We start from the raw sequence: 12,151 nt of genomic DNA, 5'->3' as shown, positions 1-12,151 counted from the left end.
TGGTCTTTACTGTTATTATAAATATGTTAAATCCTAATTAACATAAATTATTAGATTAATCTGAATACAAAGAGTAAAATACAGTTTTACCCCCTCATTTGATGGTTTTAATTATTTAAATTTTCTCTGAAATTTAATTATTTAATAAGCATGATTTTCCCCCCAAAAAAATATTATTGTCTCTTACTAATAAGGTGACGGATTTTGATATCAGATCTGTCATGTCAATTTACTTATTAAGATACAAGAATGATACCTTAACAATGTAGGATGGTGTCTATCTTTGCTAGACATCTTAAATCAAGAAAATGGCTTATCTTATATAACAATAAGTCATATCGATATCCTACTTCTTTCCATATATAGTTACAGCAGATCTACTATCAATAGATATATTCGAGGGAAGTAAGATATCCTAAATACAAATTTAGAATCACTAATAAAAGAAACGAAAGCTCCAGAGTTATAGGCCAAAGCTAAATTTATGGGATTTGGATTAGAAGTGATTATGTATTTGATCACAATTATTTATTTAAAAATCATATAATTTTCTTTCTCTTATCTTATTATTAATTAATGACTGCGATCAAATAACATAACCATTAATAATATGATCACTTTTAGACATGAAAGCAAAAATTATAATTGTAGTGGTATAGTGAGAAACAAACCGTGAGAGGATAAAAAACAAAGATCCCTGAACAATAACATGCTAGTGATTATTTTCAAAGTTGAGACGAGCTTGAAACAGCTATATAAGCCGAAAGCGGGGAAAATAAAATAAATTAAAGGCGGAACAACGGAAAGGAAGAGGAAAAAAATAAAACAATTAGTTGACTAAAATGTCCAGTTAAAAAAGTGATTAGGCCAAACCCTTCAAACAACAACACGCACTGTCTTCTTTTTCTTTTCTTTTTTTCTTTAAGTAAACTCCTAATTTGTCTGACTGTAGACATTTTATTTTCTTAAAATATAAAACCCTTCTATGTTATTTAAGAGTTACAAATCTTGATTATATTAATCCTTAAACATTAAACATATTAATTTTTTTTTTTTAAAAGACTGAAGACATATTTCTTTGTTTTTACTTTTTACTAAGAAAAAACTACTTTTTAATTAAAAGTTGTATTAAAAAATTATAATAATTAAATTTGTTGAAAATTAAAAATTCGCATACATAGCATAATTTTTTTTGTTGTTTTAAGGAAATATGTTTGTCTTATTTAAAGAATATAAATTTGTGTTATTTTAGATTTTAATTGTTGATTTTTATTAATTCATGATTAGTATTTATTATGACAAATTTATTAATTAATTATTATTTTACAATAAAATGTAATAAATTTTAATCATTAATTAACAGAAATCAATGATTAAAATTAAAAATAACATAAAATTATATCCGTTAAAAGATAATTTTTTTCCCCTTTTTTTATTAATGTTTGAACTTTGAATTATACAGAAGCTTCTTCGTAAATGGAGGGCTTGGTGGGGACAACACAGTTGTGCAAGCGTGCGTCTTTGACCCAACTTTCTTAGTTTTTACTGCTTTAAAAACCAAAACCTCTCTCTCACTCTCTCTCCTCTCTCTTCATTTTCATATGAATTTCACTTTCTGATCACAGTTCATAATTCATATTCATATAAATAAAACAAAGGAAAAACCCCAATAATATAATTAAAAAGAAAAGAAAAAATAATTAAAATAGAAGGAGAAAATTCTCAACAAAGGATGCGACAATCGTTGACCTGGCTTTCTGTTCTCCCCCATACTTCTCTCAAAACTGTTCCCTGCATTTTCAGCTAAAACTGGCCACACCCATTTGAGATTTTAGCTCCAGATTCCAAGCCAAGAACAGAAAGAGGAAAAAAGAACAGAACTTGGAGCCACCCAGAATTCGATTTTGGTATATCATTCAAGTTCACAGTGATTTTCAGTTGGTCAACAAGGTCAAGATGCTTCTGAGCTTGATGGCTAACGTGGAGATCAATTAGTATCAAGAGGGGTCTGTGTATTAGGGAATCAATTGCTTATGATGCTTGGTGTAGTATTGTAGTTGAAGAAAGCCATGGTTCGAGTGACTTCATTTTTTATGGGTTCCTTTCTTGTTTGGGCAATTTTGGTGCTTGATTTGGTGCGTAAGGCTTCTGGCAATGCGGAAGGTGAGTGGTTACCTTCTGTGCTTACTTTCTGGGGTTTTAATTGTTCCATTTATATCTGTTCTCATTAAACAGGTGCTTTAAATGACCAGGGTTAGGAAAATTCACTCAATTATGTTTTTATTTTTTATTTTTTTGTCCTTTTTTGATCTACTAGGTTGCCCTTCAGCTTTATTGTTATTGGGTTATGAGTTTGATTGGCAAATAGAACGATTTTAATGATAGACTTGGAGTAGCTTTTGTAATATTTCAGTGAAGCCAGTGCTTCCTCTAGCTGTAATATTTTTATTAGGAGATTATGATCATTGAATTAAAGGGTTTTAATGTGATGGTGCTCTATATCATTAGCTTGGGATGTTTGTTAATTGTAAAGTGGCTAAAGTCAAATCCTAAGCTTAGGGAGGTCACCAGAGTTGTTGATTGTAATACTTTGTGAGACAACCATGGCCTGGGCGTGACTGTTTATAGGACTTCATTATCTCGTAATGGCTTGTCAAAATGCTTTTATTCTAGTAAAAAATGTTTCTTTCCACTTGCTTTTATTTTTTATTAAGTTGGCCTAATGTTTAGGAGTTTGATACTAAGGCTGATAAATGGAAGTTTGGCTTCATTTTTCTATTCCTGAACCCCAGACTATTTCACATTACGCTATCAATGTTGACACTTATTTGATCTCCTCCTCCGGACAATTTAATATTGAGTTTGTCTGCACCTGGTTCTTGCTTCTTTCTGACACAGGTGATGCCCTGAATGCATTGAAGAGTAACTTGCTTGATCCTAACAATGTTCTTCAAAGCTGGGATGCAACCCTTGTCAATCCATGCACATGGTTTCACGTTACATGCAACAGTGATAATAGTGTGACCCGTGTGTAAGTTAATATGTGATTTTTACCTGTAGTTTTATAATCGTTTGTCCACAGAGTAAATTATTTATTTGTGTTTGGTCAGTGATCTTGGAAATGCTGACCTTTCTGGTCAACTGGTTCCACAGCTTGGTCAGCTCTCAAATTTGCAGTACTTGTAAGTTGTGAATCTGATATTATATTGTTGAGTAAATTTGACTCTTTCTGAGCAGATTATGTCTTATTTATTGGTTGATACTCTTGTAAGTCCTTTACATCAAGCGGAAATGTGCTTAATTTTGTAAATTAGGGGAATAAGGAAAATCAACTAATAAGACAGGGTGTCATATTGCAATTGACCCCTGAATTTATCTACGTAGTTATACATAATTGGTTTATAAGTCTAGTGATCCACATATAGTATTGAGTCAAAACTTTTCCCAATTGCATTGTGCTTTTATTTGCTTTCTCAATCATAGTATCAAAATTCAAAGGCCTTTTGCCCCACCTCTATTGATTGTAGAAAGTCTCTGATACGAATCTTTGGAGAACCTCAACTTGAAAGCTAACTCATAAGGTAGGAGAGCCCAAAGTTTATATAAATGCCACACCAAAACCTTATTTTCTGATATGGGACTCCAAGTCCCATTCCTTGCAATCGGATCGTAACATCCCACCACGCTTCGCAGCCCCGACGTGCTAGTCTTTTGCTAGCCCCGGCGAACACTGCAATACTGGCATCACTAGTCGTGCCGTTCAATTGCAACTGGGAGATATAGTGGAAGACTCTGATACCAATTGATATGAACCTTGGGAAAAGCTCACCCCAAAAACTAGCTTATAAGGTAGGAGAGCCCAAAGTCTATATAAACCCCACACCAAAACCTTATTTTTCCAATGTGGGACTCCATGTCCCATACCTTGCTATTGGATCATAACAGTCTCAGTCTATAAGCAAGGACTTTCCTAGTCCTACATCTTTTATTGTTCAAGACCGCAACCTTTGGCATTATTCTAAGCTTGACTTGAACCAGCTGGTTTTTTAGAGATAGTTGTATAAATTGCTGAAGCAAAGGTTATAAATCTTATATTATACATAGGCATCAATATCTATTTGTCTGGTTTCATTCTCAACAAATCAATTACATACCATTATGCGAATGTAATCTGTCACCTTTTAATCATTTGTTGGACATTTTTGCTTGCACAAATCTGATTTTTTTCCCCTCTTTCAATGACAGAGAACTTTATAGTAACAATATAAGTGGAAAAGTCCCTGATGAGCTTGGAAATTTAACCAACTTGGTGAGCTTGGATCTTTACTTGAACAGGTTAACTGGTTCCATTCCGAATACATTGGGCAAGCTTGGAAAACTACGTTTCCTGTATGATATGCTTTCCTTATTCTCATATCTTTGATCTGGAAAACTTATTTCACTTGGTTTAAGTTTTTTTTCTTCATTTATCTTTACAATATCCATATTTTTTGCTTCCCCATGCAAAATGGTGGTAGATTATGTATCCTATAACATGACTGTTTCGGTTCCAATGGTTCCTACAATATACATGACTACATGCGTATAGAAATGTATCTTCCTATTTTACTATTGCTACTAGCCTACTACTGCTATTGTTATTATTACTTGATGCAATAGTGTGAGTATATGCACAATCACATGAAAGACATAAGGCTGTTCTAGTTGAAAGAAAGACTTAAGGCTATTGACCAGGTTGGCAGAGTTGGGCCATAAGTTTTGGTAACAGATTTTTTGGAGGCTACTAATACCACAAGTTTTCCCCCTTTAATCAGGTTTACATTGATCAATTCATACTCTGTGTATCAAGGATGCAACAAATTCAATGTAATAATTGTTTATTTATATCCACACCGATGGACTGAGCGGGTGGTGAGTGGTGATGGTCAAGATGTACCATTACCTCCCTGGCTGCTTGAAAGTTTCTTCAAGTCCCTGATGTGACTGATCTGTGATGTAGCAAGATTTATTATAACCACATCCACATGAGCTACTTTTTTTTTTTTATATTAAGTAATCTTGGTTAGCTATGATAATCCTATGCTCTTCCACAGTTCAAATAATTAAGGCTATGAGCCAGATAGTATTTTATTTCGGTTCATTGACTGCCAACTCCAACTAGTTTGGGATAAAGGTGATGTTGATTTTAATGTGCCTCATGGTATTTTGAAGGAGTGAGGTGTTTGTTAACCGATTAATTATGGGAAAGATATATATATATATATTTTTAAAGCTCTCCCAGGAAGCTGTAAAAAAAAGTGATTATTTTTCCAAAAGAAGCTACTTGAAGTTTGGGTGATTGTGTATCAAATCTGATCACACAAGGTTTTTCTATATATAATAGTGAGAGAATCATTACAAAAGATTTTTTCTTTATGTACATGATCCTCTAAATCTAATTAATTATAATGATTATATACATGATTTCCTATGATTTAGATATCTGATAATAATCCTACAGATATCCTAAGATATTCTAACAAAGCTAATTTAAACACTCACTGAAGATCAATTGTTTGCACGGTCTTTTCCCTGCTAATTTATGTGTCTGTTGGGGGGAGGAAAATTTGCGCTACCTTATATGTAAAATTTCCTAACCTGATCATCTAATTCATTCATGTACCTGAAACTAAGAGTTAAGCTTTGAATGTATCAGTTTTTCCTGGAGTTAGACATACTTTTCATTTTTGACCAATCCACTTTGCAGAGTAGAACTTTTGTTATCCACCCTGGTATGCTAATTTAAGGTAGCAACTCAGCTGTTATAACCCACACAGATACACATATACTGTTTAATAATTGTTTGCCAATCATTTGTTATTACTCTACTCTATTCGTACCTTATTCCTGCAAACTAATTCATTCTGCTCTCAAAATAGGCGTCTCAATAATAACAGCTTGTCAGGAGGTATTCCCATGACTCTAACAACTGTTGCTACACTACAAGTTCTGTAAGTGTTTCTCATATATTTAGATTTTCCATGAGTTAATGGCAAAGTAGATTCCTATTTATATTAGTGTCATATATTTGAGTGTAACTTGACACCACGGTCATTGTGGAATTCAGTGATCTCTCAAACAACCAGCTAAAAGGGGATATCCCAGTGAATGGCTCATTTTCATTATTTACCCCCATCAGGTTGGTGCAGATAATTATGTTTTTATCTGTTGCTATTGTTGAGGGATTTCCTGAAAATTTTGCTAATACCCCGTGGTCCGCTTTACAGTTATCAAAATAATCCTGACTTGATACAACCAAAAAACAATCCAGGAACACTTTCTCCACCGCCATCAGCTTCTTCAGGTTCGTTAATGTCTGTTTATGATTGAACATGATTTTAAATTGTCAAGGAATAAATTGACCTAAAAGCTTCAATTTAGAATATAACTATAGCGGGCTCATAGCTATCTCAAATTGAATCTGAACTCATATTTGTTGTGATATTTTAATTATAAGACTGGGGGCAACATCAACCGAACTCTTCACCGCTAGGTCAACTAGATCTTGATACCATGTTGAATAATGGCTTGACTTAAATTGTCAAGCTGCTAAGAAAAAGTCCAAGAATGGTTTATTTTTTTATAACATAAAATTAATGCTATGTGAAGCAGGTATGCCTCCAACCTTTCCTTTAACTACCAATAATTCATTTACCCCTTTCCCCCAAAGGATAAGGAGAAAGGTAAAAGTTGATAACAGATCGGTTTTTCCAAATGTTTTTGTAATTATGGAAAAGGGAGGAATGATTTTTGAACAGTGATATCTGAAAACAGACGCAGCTTAAGCCTAGCTTCTTTAAGTCATTTGCATATCCCTCATGCCTAAATGTATCACTTCTCGAGGTTGGTGTGCCTCATGGTTAAATTTAAGAGAGGGAGATATAATTATGTGGAACCTTGGGATTCTTATTCTATTCAATCACAATCAAATTCTTTGAATATAGTTATAATTTCTTATTTGAACTATTAATCCTTTTTACAGGTAACAGTAATACTGGAGCTATTGCTGGAGGAGTTGCTGCTGGTGCTGCTCTGTTGTTTGCAGCCCCTGCAATTGCACTTGCTTATTGGCGAAGAAGGAAACCTCAGGATCATTTCTTTGATGTTCCTGGTTAGTTGAATAACAGAAAAGATGGTATACATACTGATAAATGCTGTATATTATAGCTATTACAGATTTACCAACAATTTGTCTGTCTTTTACTGGCAGCTGAGGAGGATCCTGAAGTTCACCTTGGTCAGCTTAAAAGGTTTTCTCTGCGTGAGCTGCAAGTTGCAACAGATAACTTTAGTAACAAACACATTCTGGGTAGAGGTGGATTTGGAAAAGTTTATAAAGGACGCTTAGCCGATGGCACTCTTGTAGCAGTAAAAAGACTTAAAGAGGAGCGTACACAGGGTGGGGAGCTGCAATTTCAAACAGAAGTGGAAATGATTAGCATGGCCGTGCATCGTAATTTGCTTCGGCTTAAAGGTTTTTGCATGACACCTACTGAACGTTTGCTTGTGTATCCTTTCATGGTTAACGGAAGTGTAGCATCTTGTTTACGAGGTACTCTTATTAGCTCTGTATTTGAATTACTTTTATTCATGATTTACTTGCCTTTCTCATGTATAAAGCTTTTCTTTCGTATGTCCTTTTCTGTTAGAAATGTTGAAGAGTTAGTCTTCAATGTCAATTTTTTTCTGGTTTATTTTGATTTATTATTGAAGAAAATAACAATTATGTGTTTCATAGATGTTATCTGGCAGCAACATGAACACAAAAATATGGAATTTTCTAAATAGCTCAAAATTTCAAATGCTAACTGTAAAAATTCAAAGCTTCCAACTTTATATTAAAACTTTTTTATGTATATTGATTGTGTTGTTGTAGAACGCCAAGAATCTGAAGCGCCGCTTGACTGGCCAATCCGGAGGCGCATTGCGCTAGGAGCTGCAAGGGGACTTGCTTATTTGCATGATCATTGTGACCCTAAAATTATTCATCGTGATGTCAAAGCTGCAAATATATTATTGGACGAGGAATTTGAAGCAGTTGTTGGAGATTTTGGTTTAGCAAAACTTATGGATTACAAAGATACTCATGTTACTACTGCAGTACGTGGTACGATTGGGCATATAGCACCAGAGTACCTCTCAACAGGAAAGTCTTCAGAGAAGACTGATGTTTTTGGATACGGTGTGATGCTTCTTGAACTAATAACTGGACAGAGGGCTTTTGATCTAGCACGACTTGCCAATGATGATGATGTGATGTTGCTTGATTGGGTAGGTATTCAGTTTTCTATAAATATTTCATTATTAGTTGAACAATTTTTGCTAACACTAGTATGTATTAATCTCTTCACATGGTTTCTTACGCTCAAGAAATTCTTTAGGGTACGTGTTCCGAATGTGTGCATTGGGCCTAATTTAGGTTCCAATCCCTCATCCCATTACATGTCAAAATATCCCTATCACTCAATATTTGCCTGACTCCCTCACAATGCGTATCCCATGATGGTGATACACAGCACCCTCGTGGCTGGTGTGGGGTCCAAGGCAATAACAGTTCTGGTTCTGGCACCAAATGCATGACACTCTTCAGAATATTCGAAACAATATAAAGCTTACACACACAACAAAGCTTACACACACAACAGAGGAAGGACCTGGAAGGACCTTTGGGCATTTACTTCCAGCACTCTTGCATACTCTCTGAGCTCTCATCTTCTTCCTCTTGCCAGAGCCTAGCCCAACACAACTCCCCCATTGTTCTGCCGTATCTCATGGTGGTTTGTACCATTCTGCATCCAGACCGACATGATTGATGCCTGGTCTTCCATACCGGAGACTCCATCTTGGTTCATAGAGTAATTCCATCTTCCCACTTTAGTTTGAACATCCTCTCTCACTCCCACTCTAGTACAATACCAATATCCCTCACTGAATATTAAATGTTTGTTTCTATACATGTTTTTCAAAGTCCCTTCTTTGACTACCAAAACTTCGTCTCACACTGAAAAAGTGCTGTTTTTTTTCAATTATCTGTCTGATGCATTTGTCATTTGTCTGGTAAGTATTGCAATGTAGAGGAAGAACAAAGGGGGAAAAAACATATTCGCAAAGGAAACAAAATATTATTCCATTGTCATTACTTTGTCGTTTCTTGGGTTCTTGTAGAGGTGTAATTGATAATCTCATTGCACGTTGAGGATTTCTTATTTATTTCTCCAACACATTCCTAGCCGAAGTTTTTTAACCTCATTTTGTTGCCTACTGTGATTATTTATTGATATAGAACTAACACTTCCTTCAAAATTATAATGCAACAAATTGATTTGGTTTTTCCTATTTCTGTCACAAATTCCAGAATCTCTTTTTCCTGGTTGTTCTAGGTCATTGTTGTATTGCATAGGCCGTATGTAATATTAACACCAATGACTAATCATTGTTGGCAACTGGCATTGTTTTTGAGTCCAGGTTAAAGGACTTCTCAAAGACAAGAAGTTGGAAACATTGGTAGATGCAGATTTACACGGAAATTATGAAGATGAGGAGGTAGAGCAGTTAATCCAAGTGGCCTTACTATGCACGCAAGGCTCCCCTATGGAAAGACCCAAGATGTCTGAGGTGGTCAGAATGCTAGAAGGTGATGGTTTGGCTGAAAAATGGGAACAATGGCAGAAAGAGGAGATGTTCCGGCAAGATTTTAACCACAACATGCATCATCCTAATGCAAATTGGATAGTAGATTCAACTTCACATATCCAGCCAGATGAACTATCAGGTCCTAGATGATACTTTGAACATTCTGCAGATAAGTGAAGACACAATCCTGCCTGACCATGCTTTCTGTTGGGAAGGGATGTACTTCTGATTTGTACATATGATTTTCACCCCCCCTCTACTTTTCCTTTTCTTTTCATCTTTTTGAAATTATCTTTGTATGTTCAGATTACATGCCCATTGATCAGGTTGTGATTATTAAAGAAGGAAGTTTGTAATTTCTATTGGGTTATCAAATTGCAGGATAAAGTTTAGGCCACAAGCAAACATCACTTTTGTCATTGTGTGTAAGAGAAATTAGTATAGAGCTTTATGGAAATAAATGCAATTCTATTATCGTTTTAAGATAAGTATATTTCAGTATTTATTTTCTTGGGATTTGGAAATCTGGAGTGCTTTAATGGGTTGCTATCTTTTGTCTTTAAAGATTGGAATTGCATTGTCTATGGAAATATATATGTCTGGATGGTAATGGAATCGTTTTTTCAATTTGTCTTTGGAATCTGTCATTTTGCCAATAATGGATTATGTTGCACCAAATACTAATTGCCTATTTGATTCAGATTCTGGTGAAGCAAATCATGTTTAGGGCCAAAATTAATTAATCCATCCACAATCTAGAACCTGCTTTGGCAGCGTGGTATTCAAGCTAGAACTTACCATGCATATATACAAAATTTCACTTTGACTAAGGATATATTCATAATTTACATATGATGTTAAATTATGATTTATAAACAAAGTTTGAATGTGTACTTTTTTTATATGTTGGATGCTGCTAAAGAATATGAACGAACCTAAAATCTATTTGGACTTTTTTTTTCAGAAGTTGTAAATCTATGAAATCAGCAATTATGGACTTCAAGAGAAAGAAAGTTTTAAAAAAAATGTTGAGATTGTTAGTTTGCATTCCTATCGTAGACTTAAAAGAGTTCAAAGATTAATTAAAAATAATAATATATTGGGTTTTATTTTATCATTGAATAGTTAAAAAGTAATACCTTAATTCACAATAATAAATCGTATTAAATTAATATTTTCTTTCTAAACAAAAGAGTAAAAACTACACAATAAGCGGCGTGGTCTATGACTTTATCATCAGCAAAAAATGACTCAATTCGTAAAATCAACAATCTTAACCAAATATTTTACCTTCGACTTTTGTAGCATAAGCATTTGTTAAAACTTGTGACTAATCTCGAGTTTGAAATGATACAACTTTTCCTCCCCAAATTTGTTGGGGTTAATGGGAAAAACTTACCCTCAATTTTGTTTAAATAATTATTCTTCTTCTTTTTTTAGGAGAGATGAAACTAACCTCCCAAAAACAGAACAGAGACAAAAACAGCTAAAAACCCTTCTCAAAGAGGAGAAGCTTTTAAGTAAACTGAGAATAATATATGACATCGTGGAATGAAAATAAATTATGCTCACTATCACGCATCAAATAAGGGAGAGAGGCATTTGAGCGCGTTCAACACACATTTATCATCGAATTTATCAACTTGTTAACCAGTTTCCTTCAAGAATCAATTAGTATAAATAAACTTTTAAAAATTCACGCAAAGTAAGTAACATCTTTCAATAACCAAATTATATCCTTACAAATCATTATAATATAATAATGTAAGTATAATGTTGTAGGATATAAGTTATCATGTCACCCCTTTATAATTACGTACTCTGGATAGTATATAATTACAATATTAAAATTATTATTTTTCTCTCGACACTTTTTAGAAACTTGTTGGACGATGTGAAAAAAAAATTAATATTATAATTATATACTTCCCAAAATATATAATTATAAAAAAAATGACATGACACAACTTTCATCTTGCAACATCCATTATAATATCGCCTTAAAAACACTTTTCATTGATTGACATAATATTTTCCGTGCACAATTGATAGTTGAACTTTCAAATCTTTCAGCTACACGGTCTTTCTCATTTTATGTAGGCTTTTACATTTTATAAAATTAAAATATTAGTTTCTTTAAAAACTATTTATCAACTATACATTTTACCCTTTTAAACATAACTACAGTTTAGAAGATCCAAATCCTTTAACTAAAAGCACTGACCCAAATTAGAGAAAAGAGATAACTGTTTGGGTGCGTTACATTAGGATATAATCTACAATTGTACTCCAAGCTTGTAAAAATAGATCGAAAGAATAAAAAATGCCAGAAGGCAACAGCAGATCAACTTGTGTTGCAAGTCGCATTTAGCGTATGCGAAATTTTATGTGACCTATCTGGCAATCACAAAACACGTTCAATATAAATGAATGAGAAGAATAAACATCGCATAGAAATTCTCGCAAACAAAAATGCTGG

At 33.8% G+C, this 12,151-nt stretch overlaps 1 protein-coding gene across 1 annotated transcript; it reads left to right on the top strand.

Moving 5' to 3' along the window:
• Positions 1–1,744: 1,744 nt before the first annotated feature.
• Positions 1,745–10,174, top strand: LOC133306902 (BRASSINOSTEROID INSENSITIVE 1-associated receptor kinase 1). Its single transcript, XM_061507287.1, has 11 exons — positions 1,745–2,163; positions 2,899–3,031; positions 3,111–3,182; positions 4,246–4,389; positions 5,919–5,990; positions 6,107–6,178; positions 6,267–6,343; positions 7,022–7,150; positions 7,250–7,591; positions 7,916–8,310; positions 9,505–10,174. The coding sequence occupies exons 1-11, from the start codon at positions 2,070–2,072 to the stop codon at positions 9,820–9,822; spliced, it is 1,848 nt and encodes a 615-aa protein (XP_061363271.1). The 5' UTR covers positions 1,745–2,069; the 3' UTR covers positions 9,823–10,174.
• Positions 10,175–12,151: the final 1,977 nt, after the last annotated feature.

The sequence above is a fragment of the Gastrolobium bilobum genome, unplaced genomic scaffold, assembly GCF_033153095.1.
Source record: "Gastrolobium bilobum isolate Gb01-03AN ecotype WA unplaced genomic scaffold, APGP_CSIRO_Gbil_v1 utg2909, whole genome shotgun sequence".
In the NCBI taxonomy this organism is placed as follows: Eukaryota; Viridiplantae; Streptophyta; class Magnoliopsida; order Fabales; family Fabaceae; genus Gastrolobium; species Gastrolobium bilobum.
This window is presented reverse-complemented; position numbering and strand designations above follow the sequence as displayed.

Coding starts and splice junctions, on each gene's coding strand:
- LOC133306902 (XM_061507287.1), top strand. CDS start 2,070: ATGGTTCGAGTGACTTCATTTTTTATGGGTTCCTTTCTTGTTTGGGCA. Junction 3,032..3,110: donor GATAATAGTGTGACCCGTGT/GTAAGTTAATAT, acceptor GTGTTTGGTCAG/TGATCTTGGAAATGCTGACC. Junction 3,183..4,245: donor CTCTCAAATTTGCAGTACTT/GTAAGTTGTGAA, acceptor TTTCAATGACAG/AGAACTTTATAGTAACAATA.